Below are 27,034 nucleotides of genomic sequence, written 5' to 3'. Positions count from 1 at the left end.
TTAATTCCTAAAGTGTCCAGTCATTCTGCATCTGGAGAGAAGGAAGTGTTTGTAGAAATGATAGTACAGCGTGAATCACAGCTATACACGTCCCTTTCAACACAGTTCCTATGAACACCAGTTCTCGACAATGGACTTTACAACTGCTGTTTCCTTTACTTTGAATTCCCTGACTTTGTTCCAGTCTATCACTGTAGACTCTTCTAGCTAGAGCTCAGACAATTCAGACTAGGGACCTCATAAGATACAGTGAGTTTTAGGAAGCTCTTTATAATATCAAAGGACTTTTATAAATCTCCAGTTGAGTTAGCATGAATGGGGAAAAGAAAGAAAACATTTCTCTTTTCAGGATAAAGGGGTCTCAACAGAGAGACAGGTTTACAAGGATGTACGCAAACCTCAGCAAGAGTTCATTTTCCTCCCATTTACACTAAACTCTCTGGGGAAGAATGGGAAGACAATGAAAAAAAGAAGACCTAGGGTTACAACCTTTCACCACCCTTACTGCCTCTGCATGAGAAAGGCCGGACACATCTCTGTGAGAACCTCCAGGTCCGCGCTGCATGCATGCTAAGTCACTTCAGTCCTTTCCGACTCTTTGGGACTCTATGGACTGTAGCCTGCAAGGCACCTCAGTCCATGGGGTTCTCCAGACAAGAATGCTGGAGAGGGTTTCCATCCCCCTCTCCAGGTTCAGGAAAGAGGAATTTTTTTTTTTCTCTGGGCCCAGGGAGGTACAGAACTTCAATTCCTGGGCCCAGCGGGAGAAGGAAGTATCATGATTCATGAATCATTCTACCGCCAGTGGCCAGTCAGCTTGGGGATACTTCGTGTAGAAGGGCTGGGCTGTCCAGTTGAAACTAAATATTCAGGAGACTGAAATTGGCTATCAAAGCAAAGTAGAAATAGAGACTCAGATGTAGAGAACAAATGTTATGGACAGCAAGAGGGGAAAGGGAGTGGGATGAATTGGGAGATTGGAATTGACATATATATATATAGATATATGTATAAAATAGATAACTCACGAATACCTACTGGATGCAAAAATAAATATATAAATTTAAAAAAACAACAATAAAACCAACCCATCTAAAATATAGAGCTAAAATTGATTATGTATTTACATTTTTTTTGAGGTAGAGTAGAACTTCTAACCAGCTCTCTTGTCACTTTTGCTTTATCACAGGACAAGCAGAACTCCCACTAGAATTTAAGCTTGTATTTACATTTTAAAGATAGTATTAATGCTGAAATTCAGAGTTGCTGGCTTTTTATAAGTTCCATCAACTTATAGATGTCAGTGATTTGAGGAGAGAGGATAGCAAACCAAGAAGATCTAGATACAAAATGAATTTTCTGGGGATGGGAGAGGGTGGGGTGGTCCTAAATTTCAGTAACAGATTTTTCCAGTGACTTCTCTGGGGTCACCAGATAGCGTTGGACATTAATCATCTGTTTCCTTACCCTTCCGTTCCTTCAGAGTGCTCATGGCCTCAGTCTGCTTCAGAACTAGCATTTGCTGTGTGCACCTCCAGCACTATTATTTGCGTATCTTTTGTGAGCCATTCTGAGTCAAAACTGTTCACCAGAACATAAAATCATGTCAGAAAGAGAAAACTGTGGAGAAGTTAAAAAATGGATACTTTCTGAAATAAGGAAAGCTCAGAATATCAAGCTATATTCACTGGCTGAGCAATAGATGGTTTTCATTCCTGGAGGGAGACTAATATATAAACATTTATAACATAAAGAGTTCTATAACAAGTAAGTGCAGAGTGGTACTTAAAGGAAATATATCTATAAACTGTGAGTCAGAAAATAAATGCATACATTATTTATCTTTTAACTTTTTGAAGGATCAAAACTCATGACCATAGTTTATTTTTCTTTATTTTTCGACCATAGTTTAAATTGTCTTAATTTGTTTTGCTGTCATGAGAAATCACTCCTGACCTTTCCCATCACACATAGTGCTCTTTATGTTGATTACTATATATGCAGTAACCAAATTTATTTCTTTGTGGTGTCATATAAGAAACAAAAGTTCTTTTAATATAAAATTGAAGTGGTGATACCACTTAGCATGGAAAAGTGTATCAAAGTTAACCAAAAATTTAAGTGTTTTCAATAAACATTCATTTCTTTCAAATTTTCTGATTTCTTTTGGGGCAATGAGAAAGTGTTCTTTTACAAGTTTTTGAAAGGTGAAGATGAGTTTTACAACATTGTAGCTGACTGAGACAGAACCACAGTTTGTCTAGTGTCAGAGTAAGATGTTCTAGTTTCTGATACTTTGAAATTTATATTGTACCATGTGTTCCACTGTTCAAGGGAATGTATCAAATGGTAAAATATTTTAGCTGTACCAAGTTATGCTGTAGCTAAAAGTGATGACCTTCAGGTTTAATAGAATGGACTTTCAAAGGACCATTGGAGCCATTCATTGTGAAAACATAGTGAGAAAGATGGAAAGCAGGCATAAGAATGGGTTATCTTTTGGACACTTTAATAGTAGTAGTCTAAGCAAAACCATCATCATTCATTTCTAAAGTGGCAAGCTGTCTTGCCCTAAAGCATCCTGTCTGGTCAATTGACATCAAGTAGATCATCACTATCCTTATTTGGACCCTGTATGAATTAGTTAGCTTCTCCGGGTCCCTGAGCCACAGAGTATGGGCATGGCAGCCCACTCCAGTATTCTTGCCTGGAGATTCCCATGAACACAGAAGTCCGACGGACTACAGTCCATGGGGTTGCCTAGAGTCGGACACGACTGAAGCGACTTAGCACACATACACATGTAGACAGCCTTGTACCCCAGCTCAAATTCTATAATCACCCAGTGAGTTTCTAAAGAGGACTCAGCAAATAATAATACATAATTCACAGTACTTGTCTGAAACATCAGTGGGCCACTCAAAGATCTTCTCTCATATAATTGCCATTTTTGGTCATTGACTATCCTCTACAATGAACCAGTATTTTACATTTACATACCTTTTCTTTCAAGACACTTACATCAACTCATTTATCATATCAGGTATGAGAGCTTAGGGGTAAATTCTTGTTGACAAGTTGTTTGAACAAGTTTCACTAAATTGTCTTCTCTCTGTCTCTTTCTCTCTCTCTCTCTCCCCTCCCCATCTATTTTGCTCTCCTTCATTTCACATTAATGCCCTCTCTCCCACTCTCACCTTCTTCAATTCTGTATTTCTAATTTTATGAAGAATTTGGTCCACATCCTGACACCATCATGGATTAACTTATTCGGTAAGAAGTTGGACAATAGCCAAGAAGCACATGAAAAATGGTATGCATCACTAATTATCAGAAAAACGCAAATCAAAACTACAATGAGATACCATCTCACACTGATCATAACAACCATCATCAAAAAACCTACAAACCAATGCTAGAGAAGGTATGGAGGAAAGGGAACCCTCTTACACGGTTGGTGGCAATATAAATTGGTACAGCCACTATGGAGAACTGTATGGAGGTTCTTTAAAAAACTAAAAATAGACCTACCATATAGTGCAGTAATCCTACTACTGGGCATATATCCAGAGAAAACCATAATTCAAAAGGATACATGCACCCTCAGTTTATTGCAGCACTATTTGTACTATCCAGGACATGGAAGCAATGTAAATGTCCAGGAGGAATGCATAAAGAAGATGTAGATACACATACCATGGAATATTACTCAGCCATAAAAAGAATGAAGTAATGTCATTTACATCAACATTGATGGACTTAGAGATTGTCATACTGAATGAAATGTCAGGCAAATAAAGACAAATATCATGTGATATTGCTTATATATGAAATTGTTTATAAAACAGAAATTGAATCACAGATGTAGAAAGCAAACTTAGGATTGCTGTGCTAAGTCACTCAGTCATGTCCAACTCTTTGTGACCCCGTGGACTGTAGCCCGCCAGGCTCCTCTGTCCATGGGATTCTCCAGGCAAGAATACTGGAGTGGGTTGCCATATCCTCCTCCAGGGGATCTTCCCAACCCAGGGATCGAACCCAGGTCTCCTGCATTGGCAGGCAGATTCTTTACCACTAATGCCACCTGGGAAGTCCCAAAATCTTAAGGTTACTAAGGAGGAAAGGGAGTCTTGGGAGATTGGGGATGACATATATATATATATGCTACTATTAATATATATTAATAAATATATGGGTTTTCCGGGTGGCACAGTGGTAAAGAATCCACCTGCCAAAGCAGGAGATGTAAGAGACACAAATTCGATCCCTGGATCAGGAAGACCCTTTGAAGAAGGAAATGGCAACTGATTCCAATATTCTTGCCTGGGAAACCCAGTGGACAGAGGAGCTGTTGGTTGCAGTCCATGGGGTCACAAAGAGCCTGACATGCCTGAACACACACACACACACACACACACACACACGTTAATATATATAAAATATAACTAATAGGAACTCACTGTATAGCGCAGAGCACTCTGTTTGGTGCCCTGGAGTGACCTGTGTTGGGTGAAACCTAGAAGACAGTGTATGTGTGTATGTGTGGCTGGTCCACTTTGCTATACACCACAAACTAAGACAGCATTGTTAAGCGACTATACTCCAATTAAAAATAACTTACACAACAATTTAAAAAAGAAGACATTTGTTTTCATATCTTTTTGAGTGAAAATGACATTTTTTAGACCTTTAAACCGTATGACAGAGTTCATGACTTTGATTTTGGCTGAATTGCTATTTCATTACAGTTCTTCCTGAGATAAAGTAGGTTTTATACATCAACATTTGTTGAATGAATTAAGCCATTCAGCTCATTTGGCTTACTGAAGCCCTTCATCCTATCTGATCATACATCCTCTATGTCATGTATAAATTTAAAATACTGAGAAAATTATTTAAATACCCACGGTCTCTCTCTTCCCAACTGTAAAACATAAATGATAATATCACCCTACATATTTGCTTGTATTTTTTTTTTTATGTCAGTGAAATGAGAGCAAATGCAAATACACAGTAGGTGATAACAGTGCTATTGATTTATTTATTTTTCCTTTACTAACAGTGCCTAGCGCTGCTTTCTGTATACTTGAAATGCTCCATTACTGAAGTTAACAATTAACAAGACAAAAAAGAAAAAAAAGAGTGAAGTAATAAATTATGCCCTTCCTCTTACAAGTGTTGAATCAATGACAGACTTTGTGATGAAGTGAAGAACTTGGCAAATAGGAAACGCTAGGGAACCATGCTAATTGTTTTGGGTGATGATGGTGAGATATGCGTAGTGGGAATAATTTGTTTGTCTTTAGATGTTTATGAGTTGTCTAATAGGCTGCTGGTACCTCCTCAGTGGGACACAGCATTCACACAGCTCCTCTCCCAAAGGTCAAATTGCAACAGCATGATGTGAACAACATGTCCAAATACTTCCCTGGGATGCAATTAACAAGGGAATTCAGATTTGCTCTTTCTCTTCTGCAGAAGCCAAGAGGCAACAGGGCTGTGTTTCACTGGGAAGAGGCATTTGATGGGGCTCAGCTTTTCCAGGAAGCAGAAAGGTGATCCGTAGGCTGAGGAGAAAGTGTTGGATGAAGCTAAGTGTCTAGAATTTAAAGAGTGTTCTACTGCTTCTCAGTAGACAGCCGCCTCTTGAGATCTGGCCCTCACCCAAGTCTTGAACATCACCTCGGCATTTAAAGAGAAAACAAGGGAAAAAGGAATCTACAAAGCTGTGTTCTAAGCAGCATTCACATCAAGGAACGCCACAGGCTAAGTTTTGTTCACCCTGTTAGCATACAGAATCATTTTGCTCTACAGAAAGCTGTCTTTTCCCAACCGAGAAAACAAACAAACACACAAAAAGCAGAACTAATTAAGATCGTCATATCTCAATAAATATGCAAATGCAAAATCAAAACAAAGAAATTCTATTTATCACATCATAAAGTTGCAAATTGCTGTACAGGCTGGCTTGGAAGAATTGCAAGGGATGGAGTCTTCTTAATGGCTTTGCCCAGAAACTGTGTTCAAAGCTGCATTGATGGGTTTATATTTGAAGATGACGGTGTTGAACTCACCAAAATAAAAATATTTTTATGCTTTATCTCCCGACACTGTGGAAATAAGAGGGGAATACAGATTCTGTTAAGTAACAATGTGTTAGGTGCTGTGCTATGAACTTTGCTCCTTATATATCATTTCAAGAAGAAAGCCAATGAGATACCCAATTTACAGATGAAGACAGTGAAGCTCAGAGAAGATAAATTCCTGCTTCTCACTAGGTCTTTGAAACCAGGATTCCTACCTCCAATCATTTGTATGACAGTATGTTTTCTTCCTGTTTTTCATTTTTCTCACTGCACCGCATAATTCTCCAGCACTACCCAAGGTGACTTTTTAATGTGTTTTTACAGAATAGCAAGGGCTTCCCTGGTGTCTCAGATGGTGAAGAATCTGCCTGCAATGCAGGAGGCCTGGGTTTTATCCCTGAGTGGGGAAGATCCCCTGGAAGAAGACATGGCAACCCACTCCAGTATTCTTGCCTGGAGAAACCCCGTGGACAGAGGAGCCTGATGGACTGCAGTCCATGGGGTTGCAAACAGTCGGACACGGCTGAGCGACTAAGCACGCATGCACGCCCAGGATAGCAAAGCATTTGGAAGGAAATGAAAACAGTATTCCGATATTTTCTCCATACATTTTCCACATCTGTGTATTAAGGACCACCTTACTGTTGGTGGCACAGTTTAATTTCTGCATCATGTGATTTCCTTTGATTTATATTTGATTGAATTTGCATATGTGATATCTTCTTCTTGAATTTATCATCTTTGAAACATAGAGAAAGAATGAAAAAATCACGGACACTGCAATATTGCTGACAGTACCATTCCTCTTCCTTACCAAATGGACTTGGTCCTGTGAAAGCTGAATCTGTAAGTGGCAGAAAGAGCATCTCTTAATGATATTGGCAGCTTTGCTCTGGTAACTTGAGCCTGCCCTCTGCCATGTAGAATGCTGCACTTAGAAGGAGGCTCTCCCTGGTCCTAAGCAATATACATGCTATTCTTATCTTCTGGGCTAACGTTAGGGTGAGGCTCTTTATGAGGATGGGGAGTTGCCTGGAATGAGCAAACAGCTAATGAGACAGGGCCAGCCTGGCATCCTCATTGCCCTGGTCTCAAGGGCGGCGCAACCAGAAGTCTTGCAACTGGCAGAAGGTCAACCCACGTGGAACTGCTTATTAACACCGACAGTAATATGAGACAACAGCATAAGCAAAATGTCAAAGAGAATGGTCAAGCTAAGTGCTTGGACAAGCTAAAAAAGAAAAAAAAGGGAGGCAGCTTGCTACTGTTCTTGGGGAAGAATTAGAAGAAGAGGTGGGATGCAGGATTTACCTTCAAGGCGGGGTAGACTGGCAGGAGTGTCAAGGACAATCTTACTGTATTTTTTCAGACTTGAGCAGTTTTGTTCAAAGGAAATAAGATAATGGACTGAGTGGTGCCAGGAGATATACATAGCAACCTGCAACCACCAGTTTCTCTTTTTTGTCCATTCCCTTTTCTTCCTTCTTCCTCCCTCCCTCCCTCTCCTTTTTTTTTTTCCTTTGTTTTCCTTTCTTCTCTACTTCTGTTTCTTGTTTTGTCCTTCTGGCCTTTCTTTTATCATTTCAAATTTAAGACATATCAGTTTTATTTTCTCATTAAAACAGTTATTTTATGGCATTTACATGTATTTGCATGTTATAGATGATATTAATATTATGCTGTATATGAAATGTATGTAAATATTTTTTAAAGAGCCCATGGAAGATTGCTTAGGGCACTTCTGGAAAAAAGTGACAAACATCACTTCTGCTCACATTCTTTTGGTCAGTGAATATTTTAAATCACTATTCTTATTGCCTATATATGACTCCTCTCAGTCCATACAAGTGTATTTTCCAAACTATCCAACATGTTTAGCATTTGTAGCAGAATCATGTCTTGTGAGCCTGTTACTTTTATCAATTCAGTTTTTTTCCTTACTGAAGTATGTATTTTAGTAGTCTTTTCATTGATGGCCCATGTTTGGGAAAATATTTATCTCACCCTCATTCAAGAAAAATAAAATTTTTGCTTTTATTTCAATGTATAGTTCTAGTATGGGATTTATTTCCCTTAGCATCTTTAAGATAGTCTTATTTATTTTTTTTTCTGACTAGCTTTAACATTATTATTACTTTTGGAACATTTTAAAATTAAACTTTCAATTTGGAATGATTTTTTATTCATAGACATGTTGTAGAGATACCACAGAGAGTTTCCTTCATACAATTTCCCCTATTTTTTTTAACGGGGAATTGGTTAGATAGCACCACAGACTCCATGGACATGAATTTGAGTAAACTCTGGGGCATGGCAGAGGACTGAGGAATCTGGTGTGCTGCAGTCCATGGGGTCACACAAAGTCAGACACAACCTAGTAACTGAACAACAACAACCACACTGCTGATCTGCCATTCATGAAAGGGCCATCTGTCTTCTATCTCTCAATTTCTCTAAGATTTCTCCTTTTTTATTAGTGTCCATCCTGTTGGATCTAATTGTGAACTTTTTTTTTCAAATCTTACTTCTTTCCAGGGTATTTCTTCCATTTGAGGACTATCACTTTTCAGCTATTATCTTTGTGAATATTGCCTCTTACCAATTTACTCTGAAATCTACTTCTAGACATATTTCTTATTGTTTATTAATTCTCTGCTTAAATGTGCCTTTTATGCCATTTAAATATTCTTCTGGGTTGTTCACTGTATCTTTCTTACTTTTTCTTTTCTTTTTTTTAAGAGAGAATCTGTTTCATTTTCAATTTTATCTTTTCTTTATCAAGAATGACTTATGCTTTCAATATGAGTCCAGAACTTATCTAGCTTCTTAATAATTTTAAAAATGCTTACTCAGTAGTTTTTACCAGATTGTCATATGATTTCAACCTTGCAGTGTCTGTTTTTGCTGCTTTATTTTATACCTATGTAAGGAAGTCTCTTTCTATTACTATATTGTCTGAGAGTTTTTAATCTTTAGTGGGTGTTAATTTTGTCAATTTGTTTCCATAAATTCACATGGTCATATGATTTTTCTTCACTAGCTTGTAAGTACAGTAGATTACACTTCTTAATTTTTAAATATTAAGCCAATCTTACATTCTTGGAATTAAACCCATTTGGTCAGTGTATGCAGTTCTTTTTATAGAATACTGAATTCAATTTGCTGATGCTTTGTTAAGGATGTTGCATTTATAGTCATGAGAGATATAGGTCTGTAACTTCCTTTCTTCACGCTCTGTTTGTCTGCTTTTAGTATTAGAATAATACTTGACTCTTAACATGAATGGAAATCCTTTCCTCCTCTTTTATTTTCTGAAAGGGAGTGTGTAGTTTACTTAAGTCTTCTTTAATTATATAGAATTCTCCAGTGAAAATATCTGGTTCTATAAAACTCTTTTTCAAGATGTGCTAAACTATGAATTCAATTTCTTTACTAGGTACAGGGCTATTCAAATTATATATAATATTGGGTGAATTGTGGTAATTTTTCTTTTGGGGGGAATTGATCCATATCATATAAATTGTCAAATTTATGGTTATGGAGAATTTTTGTGGCATCAGTTTTTATTTATTTAGTATCTAAATAAAATCTTTGTGTGTGTGTGTGTGTGTGTGAACTAAGTCACTTCAGTCATGTCCAAGTCTTTGCAATCCTATGGACTGTAGCTCGCCAAGCTCTTCAGTCTGTGGGATTTTCCAGGCAAGAATACTGGAATGTGTTGCCATTCCCTTCTCCAGGGGATCTTTCTGATCTGAGATCAAATCTCTGTCTCTTGTGTCTCTTGCATTGTCAGGCAGGTTCTTTACCACTAGCGCCACCTGACAAGCCCCAAATCTATAGTCCCTCCTTTATTCCTGATATTGCTAAGTAGTGGCTTTCTTCTTTTCTTCTTTCTCAGTATAGTTAGAGGTTGGTAGTTGTATATATCTTTTCAAACAGTCAGCTCTTCATTTCATTGATTTTCTCTATTATTTTTCTGTTTCAATTACATTGATTTCTGCCCTTATCTTTATTATTTCTTTCTTTTGTTTGCTTTAGTATTTATTATTGTTGTTCAGTCACTCAGCCGTGTCCAACTCTTTGCAACTCCATGGACTGCAGCACTCCAGGCATCCCTGTCCTTCACCATCTCCCAGAGCTTGCTCAAACTCATATCCATTGAGTCAGTGATGCCATCCAACCATCTCATCCTCTGTTGTCCCCTTCTCCTGCCTTCACTCTTTCCCAGCATCAGGGTCTTTTCCAACGAGTCAGTTCTTCACATCAGGTGGCCAAAGTATTGGAGCTTCAACTTCAGCATCAGTCCTTCCAGTGAATATTCAGAGTTGATTTCCTTTAAGATTGACTTGTTTGATCTTCTTGCAGTTCAAGGGACTCTCAAAAGTTTTCTCCAACACCACAGTTCAAAAACATCAGTTCTTTAGTGCTCAGTCTTCTTTATAGTCCAACTCTCACATGCTTACATGAGTATTGGAAAAACCATAGTTTTGACTAGACATATCTTGTTGGCAAAGTAATGTCTCTGCTTTTTAATATGCTGTCTGGGTTTGTCATAGCTTTTCTTCCAAGGAGTAAGTGTCTTTTAATTTCATGCCTGCAGTCACCATCTGCAGTGATTTTGGAGCCCAAGAAAATAAAGTCTGTTACGGTTTCCATTGTTTCCCCATCTATTGTCATGAAACCATTATTTTGCTCTTATTTTCCTACTCTCTGGAGGTGCAGCTTAGATTTATGCCTTAGATTTCTCTAAGGTGCGCGTTTGTTGCTATAACTGATCCTCTCAGCATGGCTCTCTGTGTGTGACAGAATTTGATATATTGATATATTGATTTATATATATAAATGTATATGCAGATACTTTGACCTCCCGAATTTTCTTATCTACTTTCCAAATGTTTGGAAATGTTGTTTTCATCTTTCTGTTTTTTATTTCCGGCTTGATTCCTTTGGTCAGAGAACCCAGACTGCACTATTTCAGATCTTTTAAATTTGCTCAAATGTGTTTATGGCTCAAGAAATGGTCTGTCTTGATATATATTTTATCAGCATTGGAAAATAATAGGTATTCTGCTGTAATTTGGTGGAGAGTATGCTATAAATGTCAGTTCTATGTTGTTGGTTAATGGTGTTGTTGAACTCTTCTATGCCTGGACTGATTTCCTGTCTAGTTGTTTAACTGCTTGTTGAGAAAGACATGAAGTCTTGAATGATAATGATAGTTTTGTCTAATTCTCTTTTCAAATTTATCAGGTTTTGCTTCATGTAATTTGCACTTTTATTGTTTGGTACATATGCATACAAGAATACTCTGACTTTTTGATGTATTGACATTTTTATCATCATATCCCTCTACCTCCCTTGTTATATTCTTTGCTCCAATGACTATTTTATGAGATATTGCTAATACAGAAACTCATGGTTTCTTTTGATAAATGTTTGCGTGGTGTATCTTTTCCATCCTTTGAGTTTATATCTCTCTGTTTTATGATACTTTAAGTGAATTATTATGAACAGCATACAGTTGGGTCACATTCTTAAAATCTACTCTGACAATCTTTCTTTTAATTAGTATATATAGACAATTATATAGCATTTAATGTTATTGATAAGTTGTAGCTAACTGTTCCATTTTATTGTTTCTTCTCTCTCCCTTTTAGTCTCTAGTTTTGTTTTTTTTGTTCTGGATCCTTGTTAGTGGATTTTTTAAACAATTCTGTTTTTATTTCTTTGTAAGATCTTGAGTGTTATCTCCACATATATATTTTTGTGTTGTAGCTATTACATTTTATATGCATAACTTAAAACCTAGTGGTGTCACATTTTTACCAGTTCAAGTGTAGAAAACTTTCCTCCTTGTGCATCCCTTTATCTTCTCATTTATTATATAATTAGCTTAAATATTTATATGAACTGTAGCACACTGTATAATTTTGTGTAACAAACTGTATAATTTTGGATCCAACTGTCAAACATAATTTTAATAGTTCAAGAGGGAAAAAAAATATATTGTCTGTATTTATATTTTTACTCTTTTGTTGTTCTTTCTCTCTTTCTCTTATTCCAACATTATAATCTTATTCATTCATTTCTGTTTAGGGAATTTCCTTTAGCCATCCTTTTAAGGTAGGGTGGCAACAAATCCTCAAAATTTTACTTTCTATGAAGATGTCTTTATTTTCCATTCATTTCTTGAAGGCCATGTGTGTGTACATATATATACATATATATGTATATGTGTGTGTGTGTATATATATATGTGTATGTATATGTATATATATGTGTGTATATACATGTGTGTATATATATGCATATATATGTACATATATATGTACAGACAGTGTACATATATATGTACATATATACATATATGTATAGTGTATATATATGTGTGTGTGTATATGTGTGTATATATATGTGTTTGTGTATGTATATATATAGTATTTAAGAGTACTAGGTTGGTAGATCTTTTTTTTTCAAATTTGAAAAATGGTGTTCTGTTTTATCATTCCTCCTATAGTTTCTGATGAGATCTCTGCTGCCATTCAAATTATTTTTCCACTATAGTGTTGTGACCCTAAACTTTCTCTCACACTCGTTTCAAGATTTTCTTTCTTTTTTTTTTTCCTTTTTTAGTTTCAAGATTTTTAGTTTGTCTTTAATTTTCAGAAAACTTGTTACCTGTCTTAACACATCTCCTTGGGTTTATCTACTTGCTCAGTATTGTATTTGTAGGTTAATGTCTTTTGCAAAGTTTAAAAAGTTTTCAGCCATTTCTGTTTTGAATATATATATATATATTTAGCTTCTCTTCTTTTGGGACTGCTTAAATGAATATTATAGATCTTGTCTTGATATTCTCTTCATTGTTTTAATCTATTTTCACTCTGTTATTCACATTGAATAATTTCTATTGTTCTATTTTCAAGTTCACTGATTCTTTCCTATGTTCCTTCCACTCTGCTGTTGAGCCTAACCATTGAATTTTTTAATGTATTTTTAAAATATCTATATTTATTAGTTCTAAAATTTCCATTCGGTTCTTCTTTATATGTTCTGTTTCCATACTGGAACTTTCTGTTTCTTTGTCAAGTTTTACATTTCTGTTACTGTATTTCTCCCTTCTACACTTTCCTTCGATTCTTCCTTATGCTCCTTATTTTCCTATGATGTTCTCTATCTTCTTATTGAGACATTCAGTGTTTTTTTTCCTGTCTGCCACAGTAACTCGGTGGGATACTTACATGTTGTCTGCTTTCAAATCCTTGTCAGATAATTCTGACGTCTGTGTCATTTTGCTATTGTCATCTGTTAGTTGTCTTGGTTGATATAATGAGTGAAATCTGAACATTTTGGGTTTTACTCTATAAGACTATCAGTTCAGTTTAGACTATAAGTAAGTTCAGCACCTCAGTCGTGTCTGACTCTTTGCAACCCCATGGACTTCCCTGTCTATCACCAACTCCTGGAGCTTGCTCAAACTCATGTCCATTGAGTCAGTGATGCCAACCAATCATCTTATCCTCTGTTGTCCCCTTCTCCTCCTGCCTTCAATCTTTCCCAGCATCTGGGTCTTTCCAATGAGTCAGCTCTTTGCATCAGGTGGCCAAGTATTGGAGCTTCAGCATCAGTCTTTCCGATGCATATTCAGGATTGATTTTCCTTAGGATTGACTGGTTGGATCATGCAATCCAAGGGACTCTCAAGAATCTTCTCCAACACCACAGTTCAAAAGCATCAATTCTTCAGCACTCAGCTTTCTTTATAGTCCAACTCTAACATCTTTACATGATTACTGGAAAACTATAGCTTTGGCTAGATGGACTTTGTTGGCTAAGTAATGTCTCTGCTTTTTTTTTTTTTATTATTATTTTTTTTAATGGAAGAACCATAATCTTTTCTTTTTTTTTCTTTTTTTATTCATTTATTTTTATTAGTTGGAGGCTAATTACTTTACAATATTGTAGTGGGTTTTGTCATACATTGACATGAATCAGCCATGGATTTACATGTATTCCCCATCCCGATCCCCCCTCCCACCTCCCTCACTACCCAATCCCTCTGGGTCTTCCCAGTGCACCAGGCCTGAGCACTTGTCTCATGCATCCAACCTGGGCTGGTGATCTGTTTCACTATAGATAATATACATGCTGTTCTCTCGAAACACCCCCACCCTCACCTTCTCCCACAGAGTCCAAAAGTCTGTTCTGTACATCTGTGTCTCTTTTTCTGTTTTGCATATAGGGTTATCGTTACCATCTTTCTAAATTCCATATATATGTGTTAGTATGCTATAATGTTATTTATCTTTCTGGCTTACTTTACTCTGTATAATGGGCTCCAGTTTCATCCATCTCATTAGAACTGATTCAAATGAATTCTTTTTAACGGCTGAGTAATATTCCATGGTGTATATGTACCACAGCTTCCTTATCCATTCATCTGCTGATGAACATCTAGGTTGCTTCCATGTCCTGGCTATTATAAACAGTGCTGCGATGAACATTGGGGTGCACGTGTCTCTTTCAGATCTGGTTTCCTCAGTGTGTATGCCCAGGAGTGGGATTGCTGGGTCATATGGCAGTTCTATTTCCAGTTTTTTAAGAAATCTCCACACTGTTCTCCATAGCGGCTGTACTAGTTTGCATTCCCACCAACAGTGTAAGAGGGTTCCCTTTTCTCCACACCCTCTCCAGCAGTTATTGCTTGTAGACTTTTGGATAGCAGCCATCCTGACTGGTGTGTAATGGTACCTCATTGTGGTTTTGATTTGCATTTCTCTAATAATGAGTGATGTTGAGCATCTTTTCATGTGTTTGTTAGCCATCTATATGTCTTCTTTGGAGAAATGTCTGTTTAGTACTTTGGCCCATTTTTTGATTGGGTCATTTATTTTTCTGGAATTGAGCTTCAGGAGTTGCTTGTATATTTTTGAGATTAATCCTTTGTCTGTTGCTTCATTTGCTATTATTTTCTCCCAATCTGAGGGCTGTCTTTTCACCTTGCTTATAGTTTCCTTTGTTGTGCAGAAGCTTTTAAGTTTCATTAGGTCCCATTTGTTTAGTTTTGCTTTTATTTCCAATGTTCTAGGAGGTGGGTCATACAGGATCCTGCTGTGATTCATGTCAGAGAGTGTTTTGCCTATGTTCTCCTCTAGGAGTTTTATAGTTTCTGGTCTTACATTTAGATCTTTAATCCATTTTGAGTTTCTTTTTGTGTATGGTGTTAGAAAGTGTTCTAGTTTCATTCTTTTACAAGTGGTTGACCAGTTTTCCCAGCACCACTTGTTAAAGAGGTTGTCTTTTTCCATTGTATATCCTTGCCTCCTTTATCGAAGATAAGGTGCCCATAGGTTCGTGGATTTATCTCTGGGCTTTCTATTCTGTTCCATTGATCTATATTTCTGTCTTTGTGCCAGTACCATACTGTCTTGATGACTGTGGCTTTGTAGTAGAGCCTGAAGTCAGGCAGGTTGATTCCTCCAGTTCCATTCTTCTTTCTCAAGATTGCTTTGTCTATTTGAGTTTTTTTTGTATTTCCATACAAATTGTGAAATTATTTGTTCTAGTTCTGTGAAGAATACTGTTGGTTGCTTGATGGGGATTGTATTGAATCTATAGATTGCTTTGGGTAGTATAGTCATTTTCACAATATTGATTCTTCCAATGCATGAACACGGTATATTTCTCCATCTATTTGTGTCCTCTTTGATTTCTTTCATCAGTGTTTTATAGTTTTCTATGTATAGGTCTTTTGTTTCTTTAGGTAGATATACTCCTAAGTATTTTATTCTTTTTGTTGCAATGGTGAATGGTATTGTTTCCTTAATTTCTCTTTCTGTTTTCTCATTGTTAGTGTATAGGAATGCAAGGGATTTCTGTGTGTTAATTTTAATATGCTGTCTAGGTTGGTCATAGCTTTTCTTCCAAGGAGCAAACATCTTTTAATTTCATGGCTGCAGTCACCATCTGCAGTGATTTTGGAGCCCCCCCAAAAAATAAAGCCTCTCACTGTTTCCATTGTTTTCCCCATCTATTTGCCCTGAAGTTATTGGACCAGATGCCATGATCTTAGTTTTTTGAATGTTGAGTTTTAAGCCAACTTTTTCACTCTCCTCTTTTACCTTCATCAAGAGGCTCTTTAGTTCCTCTTCACTTTCTGCCATAAGGTTCGTGTCATCTGCATATCTGAGGTTATTGATATTTCTCCTGACAATCTTGATTCCAGCTTGTGCTTCATCCAGCCCAGCATTTCGCATGATATACTCTGTGAAGAGCTGACTCATTTGAAAAGTCTCTGATGCTGGGAAAGATTGAAGACAGGAGGAGAAGGGGACGACAGGGGATGAGATGGTTGGATGGCAACACCGACTCAAAGGACATGAGTTTGAGTAAACTTGGGGTTGGTGATAGACAGGGAGGCCTGGCATGCTGCAGTCCATGGGGTTGCAAAGAGGCGGACATGACTGAGCTACTGGACTGAACTGAACTGAACTCTGCATATAAGTTAAATAAGGAGGGTGACAGTATACAGCCTTGACATATTCCTTTCCCAATTTGGAACCAGTCCATTGTTCCATGTCCAATTCTAACTGTTACTTCTTGACCTGCAAACAGATTTCTCAGGAGGCAGGTAAGATGATTTGGTATTCCCATCTCTTGAAGAATTTTCCACAGTTTGTTGTGATCTACACAGTCAAAGGCTTTGGCATAATCAATAAAGCAGAAGTAGATATTTTTTTCTAGAACTCTCTTGCTTTTTCTATGATCCAATGGATGTTGGCAATTTGATGTCTGGTTTTTCTGGCTTTTCTAAATCCAATTTGAACATCTAGAAGTTCACAGTTCATGTACTGTTGAAGCTTGGCTTGTAAATTGTTGAGCATTATTTTGCTAGCATGTGATATGAGTGCTATTGTGTGGTAGTCTGAAAATTCTTTGGCATTGCCCTTCTTTGGGATTGTAATGAAAACTGACCTTTTCCAGTCCTGTGGCCACTGCTGAGTTTTCTACATTTGCTGGCATACTGAGTGCAACACTTTCACAACATCATCTTTTAGCATTTGAAATAACTCAACTGGTATTCCATCATCTCCACTAGCTTTGTTCATGGTGATGCTTCTTAAAGTCCACCAGACTCCACATTCCAGGATTTCTGGCTCTAGGTGAGTGATCACACCATTGTGGCTCTCTGGATCATGAAGATCTTTTTTGTATGTGAGAATAATACCTATGAGAATATAGGTCTTATTAAAATCTGCTTGGACTGGGCTCCTGCAACACCACTCAGACAGGAAAGGAAGCAATCAGATGAAGGTGAAACTCTAGATTTCCCTTAGTCTTCATGGACACCCACGGTGCTAAGAACTCCTTGCTACTACTGGGCATGGTAAATGCTTTTGCTTCAGTCAGGCCTTCACTAGTATTGTTCTGGGTGGAAGCAGTGTGAGTACCTTGTGCTATTGGTCTCCTTTAAAACTGGTAGTGAATGGTTTTGTTATCAATAGTTGTGCTTGGAAGTTCATGCTCCCCTCCAAGGCCCCCACTGGTATCAATGGGTAAGAAACCACATTAGTGTCCATTGGAGATGCAAGTTTTGGCTCTATTCTGCCTTCTCTGATGCTTCCTTAGCTTCCTTGTAATTTTGGACATTACAGTGCAGTCTGATGAGAGCAGAAATCGAGGCTCACCACACCTCTGTTGGCAGGATAATGGTAGGACCGCTGTTTTTGTTTTTTTTTCCTGTGGCGTTTGGTTGGAATAGAGCTTTCATAATTTAAAACTTGTTTTGTGTGTGTGAGGTCACTCCATTTTCTCACCATTTGGATAAAGAGAGCAAGTTCTTGTCTGGGATTTTTTTTTTTTTTGTCTTGGTAGCATTACCAGGCTGTCAGCTTCTCTAGCTCCAAGACTAGAGTTCAGTTCAGTTCAGTTCAGTCACTCAGTCATGTCTGACTCTTTGCGACCCCTTGAATCGCAGCACGCCAGGCCTCCCTGTCCATCACCAACCCCCAGCGTTTACCCAAACGCATGTCCATCGAGTTGGTGATGCCATCCAGCCATCTCATCCTCTGTCGTCCCCTCCTCCTCCTGCCCCCAGTCCCTCCCAGCATCAGGGTCTTTTCCAATGAGTCAACTCTTTGAATGAGATGGCCAAAGTACTGGAGTTTCAGCTTCAGCATCAGTCTTTCCAATGAACACCCAGGACTGATCTCCTGTAGGATGGACTGGTTGGATCTCCTTGCAGTCCCAGGGACTCTCAAGAGTCTTCCCCAACACCATAGTTCAAAAGCATCAATTTTTTGGTGCAGACTAGAGTATGTGAGGCCAAAAAAAAAAATCCAAGGAACATACCACCACTTTGACCAGTAGGTCCCCATCTAGTCTGGTCTCTTCTCTCCACATTTCATCCATGTTTCAGTTTCTTTAATATATAACATCCAGAGAGAGATATGAAGAGGAAAAAGGAGAAAGAGTCTTCTGCTTATCCAGAAGTGGGAGTCCCTGAATATGCATGTGGTTCTCTAACTCATCAGAATATTTACACATTTGGGCAAATAAGTGAGAGATATAATTAAGCTGCTGAAGGCTTCCTAGGTGCACTAGTGGTAAAAAGCCTGCCTGTCAATGCAGGAGACACAGGAGATGCAGGTTAAATCCCTGTGTCAGGAAGATCCCTTGGAGGAGGAAACGGCAACCTGTTCCAGTATTCTTGTCTAAAAATCCCAAAGACAGAGGAGCCTGGTGGGCTCCTCCATGGAGTCACAAAGAGTTAGACATGACAGAGCACATAAGCAAAGGGCTTCTTAATTTATAAATATATAAAAAAAATACATATATAAATGTATATAACATATAAATAATAACATTTAATAGGCATGATATATAATATATAAATATATTAATGATGTGTAATTTTATAATATATTCTACATTGTTCATTATATGCTAATTATTGGATGAGCCAGAGAGTTTATTCCGTTTTTTCAGTAGCATTGTGCAGAAAAACATGAAGGAAATTTTTGGCACCTTAACATATATTTAAGCTATGTATTATGCTATATATTATATATTTAAGCTATATATTATGTCAATACTTTGACCACCTGATGCAAAGAGCTTTCTCATTTGAAAAGACCCTGATGCTGGGAAAGATTGAAGGCAGGAGGAGAAGGGGATGACAGAGGATGAGATGGTTGGAAGGCATCACCAGCTCAATGGACGTGAGTTTGAATAAAGTCCCAGAGTTGGTGATGGACAGTGAGGCCTGGCGTGCTGCTATTCATGGGGTCGCAAAGAGTCGGACATGACTGTGTGACTGAACTGAACTGAACTTATTATGCTTATTTATAAATATGAGTGACAAAGTCTACCATATTTATTTGAAATGACTAAAATGTACTGACAATTAATTGATGGCCCATTAATTAATGGTTTAATTCATACAAAAAACTTATGAATGTGGGATCAAGATGACAGGACAGGATGATTCTGACCCTACCTCTGTGCATGGACACACCTCTACAGCTACATACAAATTGTTTCCCTCTGAAAAAGATCTGAAAATTAAATGACCTGCTTTTCCACTACAAAGAATTAAAGGTCCACACTGAGAATGGCAGGAAAGTTTGAGACAGAGTCCTGGCAAGAACTGTGCCTGAAAACCAGCATGCACCAGAGGACATGGAGGGATCTCATCAAGCCAGTGCTTCTAACAGAGGAGCGAGGGGCTGGTGTCCTACCCAGAGCCTGAGGTCTGCACCAGACAGATGAACCGGTGAAATGTCTGGCTAAGGGAACCAATCAGGCTGGTGTCCAAAGTGCTGTTAGAATCTGAGGCTTCCCTTCTAAACAACCCACATGTGGTCTTACCCACCCTGAGACACAGAGGTAAAAAAAAGAAAAATAGCAGCTTGCAAAGTGCCTGGAGTGTATGTGAGAGAGACTCATTTGCTAATCTAAAAAACATGTGCTGGAGGGGCAGGGAACTGTGAAATCTTTCCCCAGAGATGGAGGTATTGGTAAGTGCCTTCTCCACATACTCTGCTGGCATAGGCAAGTAAGCTTGCAGGGAGCACCCTCCTGCTGCCTTGCTAAGATGGACAGGGGCCAGTGGTCATGGTACTATACTGCTGCCCTGCTGAAGCCAGAGAGCCCAGGTGGTTGCAATACCCGCCTCCTCCATGGCTGGGACTGGCATATGACAGTGGTCATGGCACTCTCCCACTCCCAGCCTAACTTCAGCATGTGCATGCAGGCAACACATTTTCCCGCTGCATTGCTGAAACTCATGGATGTGCGCAGTCAAGACATTTTTCTGCCACCCTTCTGAAGCTAGTGAAGGAGCCCTGCTCCCCACCCTCTCCAATTGCCTTGCTAATGACAGTAGGTGTATGCAATATACTATACAGGGAACTAGTTATCTATCTCATATATCTACTATCTATTTCAGGTATCTATCTATCTATCTATCTATCTACCTATCTATCACCTATCTGGGCATCCCAGGTAATGCTAGTGTAAAGAACGTCCCTGCCAATGCAGGAGATGCAGGAGACACAGGTTCAATCCATGGGTTGGGAAGATCCCTGGAGGAGGGTATGGCAACCCACTCCAGCATTTTTGCCTGGGAAATCCCATGACCAGAGGACCCACGTGGGCTGTAGTCCACGGAGGCGCAAAGAGTTTCTACTGTATTTTCAGCATATTCAATGTAATCTATGATTAATGTAAATATGAATCAGAGGCAGGGGACTTATTCACAATATAAGACTATATAAACACTACTAAAGATCAAAACAAATTAAGTGAATATATGAAAATTTATATTTAGAGGAAAACATTTCAATAAAGAGTCATACAATCAGTCATTCAATGGAAATTAAGACGAGCTTTTACAGTTGATCTATCTTATTTGGCTGGATGTTGAGGAGTTGGAAGATTATTTTTGATACAGGAAATTGTCTGCGTGAATAGTCAAGACTTGAAAACACATTCAGCCTGGTATTGTTGAATAATCACAATAGGGACAGTCTGCTAACTTGGCTGTCATAGGAAAGGTTCAAATCTGTGGGAGACTGGAGCAGACTCCACAGTGGAGGGAAGGCAGGGCTTTATGAGGGAATGAATGACTCTGCTGTTAACTCATGGACACCTGCCAACTGGACCCTTTAAGAACATCCCATCCACTGATACTCATATTGCATTAGTAAGCAAGGCTGAGTTCTTGCAAGTTACTGTAAATAGTGCTATTTGAAATGGCATCATAAAAGTTATGTTTTAGAGAAACTATTAGTGTTGCCGATTGGGAAGGTTTTGTAATAAGAATTACAGTGACAAAGGTGTGAAGCAACACAACTCAGTTCCTGCTCACCTTCACCGCCATGTTTTACCATCTTTTTCAGTATCCACAGTAGAGGGGAAACACAACTTGTTGATCAGTTTTATTTTGCAGAGCAGTCTGCTAGATTGCATCCATGTGTCCTCTTATTTAGAATTCACAACAAATTTTGAGTTATTATTATTGCCCTTCTGTGAGGTGAAAGGGATTTTCCAAGGTCCCCTGGTCAGGATTAAAACTCAGGTTCCTGGCATTGTACAGCTTTGTCACCTCAACACTGACCATGGTGACAGTCGTGTCAAAGGCACTCGGTGTGCGTGCCAACCTGAGCTTGTGTTACGACTGGGTGGCTCTTACCTTCCTTTATCCAACTGCTTTATCACCCACCATTCAGCCTGTAAGATATAATAACAACTTAATGCTGTGATGCTGTGGAATCAAGATTCAGACGACTTCTCTTTCCTCTCCATTCATGATATGTCCCACCAGACCTTCAGCTTAGGGTACTAAGTACCCAGAGAGCATGCAGTGGCTCCTAACAGTTAGTGAACAATTAAGAAACTGGCCTCTGATTCATTTCCCAGGCTGAAATGTAACCATGTTGCTGATTCCCCATTTTCATTGTTTATGGCGAGGCAGGTGGATGAACATCTCTGCCTGATTTATGAAGAGCTCGCCTTCTATAAATCACAGAGCGGAAACCCAGCCTGCTGCTAATCCTAATTGGTTAAATCCTAAGTAGAGAGTGATTAAGAAGTCTTCAGGAAAGAAGGTACCTCATGCAAATGAGGACGATAATACAGTTCCTTGGGAGGAAATTTCTCCTGCTCATAAAATGTGGTCCAGGTTTGTTCACTCCATCGCTCCCTTCTGTGTCCTGTTGGTCAGTATCTGTGATCGTGCGCTTGTGAATAAACTGGAGGGAGATCTGGGAGGTGATGAGGGAGTTCAAACATAGTGGAAAGAGAGTGATATTTCTCCACTTATTCTCTCCTTTAATGTCCACCTGGATTAACTTTTTTTTTAATTTCAATCAGGCATCCACCATGATGAAGGGCTAGTTGTGTAATATGACTTATAGTGCTGTTCATTATAGTGGGAAACATTAAAGATTTTTGCATCCCACCTATCAGAATTCCAGTGCCACTCTTTCCTGGGCATAACTGACATGACATTCACAGAGAGTCAATGACAGCCACCTCTGATTTTTCTCTTTGAGCCTCAAGGACCCTGACGATGTTAAATAGATGAGGTCATCCCTAACTCGTGATTGGAAATCTTCTGATTGGACTTAGACATGCAGACTCCGCTAGCTAACGAAGAAGAGAGCCCGTAGATTTTACAGATTTTCTTCCCCTGTTGCAAGGTAGTGGCTGAGAACACAGTGTGCTATATGCAACACGTTGAAAGGAGCAGGGGGCTCTTGAGATTGGAACTCAGTGAAGATAATCCCCACCCCTCTTTTCCAACCAATTATAAATGCTCTTTTCTTTGGGTAACTTCTCTTTTCGTCTTCCCCTCCTTCCTCTCCACCTCCATTTCTATTCCCCTTACCCTCTTTTTTTCCTCCATTTTCCTTCCCTTCTTTCCTCTCCTTCCTTTCTTCTCCACGTGTTCTGGGAACTCGCGGCAGAGGCAGCAGCAACAGCAGCATCGCTTCAGAACTGGATGACGAGCCTCCCTGCCTGGAGGAGATTGACTACGGTACCGACATCAGCTCGGATCAGGAAGGGAGCTTCTCAGAGCTGGACCGGCAGATCCAAGAGTGCGCTTTCCACAAGGATGAAGGAGAGGAAGAAGAGGAGGGGACAGGGCAGGGAAGAAACACCATCCCGTAACCCTGAGGTTCATTGCAAGTTCTGTGCCTCTGACCACTGGATTAGCTGCCACGCTTCTGCTTTGCCATCAGACACACATAGTCAGCACAGAGAGCCCAACTGAGGTCAACATCCCTACATCCAGATTTTGTTCTAGTTTCACTATGCACTAAGGCTGGCTACCTCTTAATACAGCATTTTACACATTGGGTTGGTCAAAACATTCATTTGGATGTTATGGAAAGACCTGAACAAATGTTTTGGCCCACCCAGTAGTTAGATGGCGAGATGTATGCTGTCATTATGCTAGAATGGGAGACTCTCAAGATTTCTGTGGGTCCTCTAAAGGCTGTTCTGAGCTTTTTCATCCCTGCTTGAAACCAGAATGGGCTAGAAGTAGTAGGAGTTCAACTTTCTTCGTGTCTTCTCAACCAAAATTCCAGGTGATTGTTCACATTGTTCTCTATATGAGGGTTATCGCCTCCCACTATCTTCCTATTATAGCATCTGAGCTCCTCAACCCAGGGCAGGAGTCCCCTTGAGACTCTGAGGGTCCTGGCAGGGTCTTCCCTTGCTGGGTGATTGAACATGGAAGACTGTACAACTGAGTAATCACCCTTGGTCTGGTTTTCTTTTTTTTCTTGGTCTGTTTTAATAGTATCTACTTTGCAGATCTAGTAAAGGCCAGGAGATTTCCTATTGGAAGGGGCATAATAGCGATTAAGACATGACCAAAGTCTTTACAAATTTGAAAAGCCTATGAAATTCAGGCTGCTTACCATCATCCTAGGAGGCAGCAAGGCACAGTGGACACTTCATTCATTTCAGACTCAGATAGATGTGGCTCATATCCCATATCTGGCAGTTGCTTGTTATGAGAACCGAGGCAAGTAATCAAATCTCCCTAAACTTCAGTTCAATGGAGATGAGCGTGTCTATATTACAGAGTTATTGTGAAGATAAAATGAAATCATATGTAAAAGTACAGAGTTTGGCACATCATAAACAATAATGTTGGTTTATTTTCCACCATAACACAGGCAGAACATGCTATGGAAGTATTTATTCTCAGTTAGCAAAACAGTCTATGGAGTCACTTGGTTGGGAAATACTCTCTCTTCCTGAAGGGGCTCAGGGCAGGAGTTTCTGTCAGAGCAGAGCCTAGGAGGCTGGCGTAGCTTAGGGCAAGTGAAAATGCAGCAAGGCCCTGCAACAGACAGATGGGAACAGTTTGAAAATAGAAACGATGTGATATATAGGGCTAAAGCGTAAAGGATGAGAAGAGGCTGGGAAGGCAGATTAAAAGGGAAGATAAAGTGGAGATAATATGTTAGAGCAAATGTATGTTTGTCCAGATGCCGTACGCATTTCGTGATAATTAGGTTTGGCTGCAAGAGATGGAAAATCCAAAGCAGCAGTAGTAGCTTTTGTAACATGGAAGTCCATTTGTCTGTCATGTGGAATTCCAGGTATAGGCAGACCAGAGCAAGTATCCTGAGTGCCTGGGGCCAGGTACTCAGATTCAGCAGCTTTCTAGCCCACATTGCGTATTGCTTCTCCTCTTGGTCTCAGATAGCTGCTGAAGCATCATGCTTTGCATCTCGGTCCCAGTCAGCATTAGGAAGGACAGAAATAGGATATCATGTTCTTCATATTTCCAAAACTATGCATACTACTTCTGCTTAACCTCACCATCCAGAAAGTTGTCCTAGGAACAGAAATAGCTGAAAGGGAGTTTGGAAAATGCAGTCTTTATTTGAGGCAGGCAAGGTTAAAAATTGGAAATTTAATTTGAAGTGAAAACAATGCATACTGAGGATCAAAAACATGCCAAAGAAACTTTTCCTAGTATACCTACCACTGCTAAGAGGTTTTGGAAACAGAATACTTTCGGAGAAAACTGACAGTCCACACGTCTAGAACAGCAGAAAGCCACAGGGGAAAAAAAAAAAAAAAAACATTTTGCTGTAATTTATCCCCAATGAATGTGACAAAGTTATGTGTGCTGTGATTTAGGAAATAGATATTATTATTACATTATTATTATTACTATAAATAGTCCCTTATTTTCTGACTCTTTTTCAAATTTCTTTGCCATCATTCAGGAATCATAATTCATTCTTTATATTAAGGCATTCAGATTTCTGTAACACACACGAGAAGTTTGAGGGAACTAACAAAGACATTGAATTCAAATCCAAGTTGAAAGTATCTCTTAACTTCTCCCATATTCAGTGTTCCCACTCTTAAATAGAGGATGGCATAATGCTTTTGTTTCTTTCTATTTTTTTGTTTGTTTTTTCATTGCTCTGAGGGTCAAGAAGATAACATTGTTGAATATGTAAATGGTGAGAGGAATGGAAATAATCCTAACACATCATCAATTTGCATCTCAGCTCAAAATTGTTTATTTAGCATGCTTTTGAGAATGTGCCTAGGGCAGGTGAATTTCTATGTGATGTGCTCAGGTAAAGCCAAGAATATGGACTGTTTATTGATCCATCTCTTGTAACAAATATATATTAAGCACCTGCTATGTGTCATGCTTGTTTTGTGTGTACTCAGTTGTTAAGTCACGTCCAGCTCCCTGGGACCACACGGGACTCTTGCCCAGCAGGCTCCTCTGTCCATGGGATTTCTCAGCCAAGAATACTGGAGTGGCTTCTCATTTCCTTCTCCAAGGGGTCTTCCTGATCCAGGGATCAAACCCACGTCTTCTGCATTGTCAGGCAGATTCTATACCACTTGAGCCACCTGGGAAGCCTATCATGCTCTTCATTAGGCTCCAAAGCTGCAGAGAAAAAAAGACTCACTGTGTCCTGAAGTTGCTCAAAGTTCAGGGACAAAGATGGACAATAAACATTTTGTTGCAATACAGCAGCATTATGGGCTGCAGAGGATGATACAGAAACACCACATCCAATGACGGCAGTAGTGGTGGGCAAAGTCTACTCCAAAAGATGACAGTTTAGGTGATTTTGGAAGGATATGTAAGAGTTTCCTGGTTAGAAAGAGGAGGAAAGACATCTTAAGAAGTGGGAAGAATTTGTGCAAAGGCCCTGTGGTGGGGTGAGAGTTGGAATAAAATGTTCAGTGCGACTGCTGCAAAAGATATGCTTGTATGTAGGGAAAGGAGGGGAAAGACAGGAGATGAAACTGACAAACTAGACATCTATCAGATCAGCACTTATCCTGCCTTGATGGAAAGGTTGGTCTTTATTCTGAACATGCTGAGTGGAGACAAAGATCTTCAGCAGAAGTTTGACCAGAACTGCTGTTGGCATGTGCGTATCATTCCTGCTATACTGTGTGTTTATGACTGATTGATCTGCACCCTTGCTATGCTGGTTGTTCCGTGGTCCCAGGAGCACCCTTGGCATATCATTAGAGCAGCAGGGCTTCCCTGGTGGCTCAGACGGTGAAGAATCCACCTGCAGTGCAGGAGACTCAGGTTTGATCCCTGGGTTGGGAAGAGCCCCAGAGAAGGGAAGGGCAACCCACTCCAGTATTCTTGCCTGGAGAATCTCACGGACAGAGGAGCCTGGTTGGCTATAGTCCATGGGGTCTCAAAGAGTCGGACACGACTGAGCAAATAGTGCTTCACAGGTTTGGGATAAGGTGTGAGACAAGAAATGCAGTTGGAGCCATGTTGAATACTGGGATCTATAAGATGTCCCATTGGAAAGAAAGAACTCCTAGAATCCAGAAGTACATCAGGAAAGAAAGTAGAGGAAGTCAAGCTACACCAAGTGAGCTTGGGGACCCAGGTGGGAGTCCTGAGCCCCTGAACCCAGA

General features: G+C 39.3%; 1 protein-coding gene across 2 annotated transcripts in view; it reads left to right on the top strand.

Moving 5' to 3' along the window:
* The window catches only part of AGBL1 (AGBL carboxypeptidase 1), a 900,518-nt gene extending 874,757 nt beyond the window's left edge, over positions 1-25,761 (top strand). For both annotated transcript variants that reach the window (XM_043434375.1, XM_043434374.1), the window contains exon 24: positions 23,056-25,761. In XM_043434375.1, the coding sequence (XP_043290310.1) occupies positions 23,056-23,260 (205 nt within the window). In that variant the 3' untranslated portion in view covers positions 23,261-25,761. The remainder of the gene's footprint in view (positions 1-23,055) is intronic.
* Positions 25,762-27,034: the final 1,273 nt, after the last annotated feature.

This window comes from Cervus canadensis, chromosome 17 (genome assembly GCF_019320065.1).
Source record: "Cervus canadensis isolate Bull #8, Minnesota chromosome 17, ASM1932006v1, whole genome shotgun sequence".
In the NCBI taxonomy this organism is placed as follows: domain Eukaryota; kingdom Metazoa; phylum Chordata; class Mammalia; order Artiodactyla; family Cervidae; genus Cervus; species Cervus canadensis.
The sequence above is the reverse complement of the archived record's forward strand: the minus strand, read 5'-3'. Positions and strand labels throughout refer to the sequence as shown.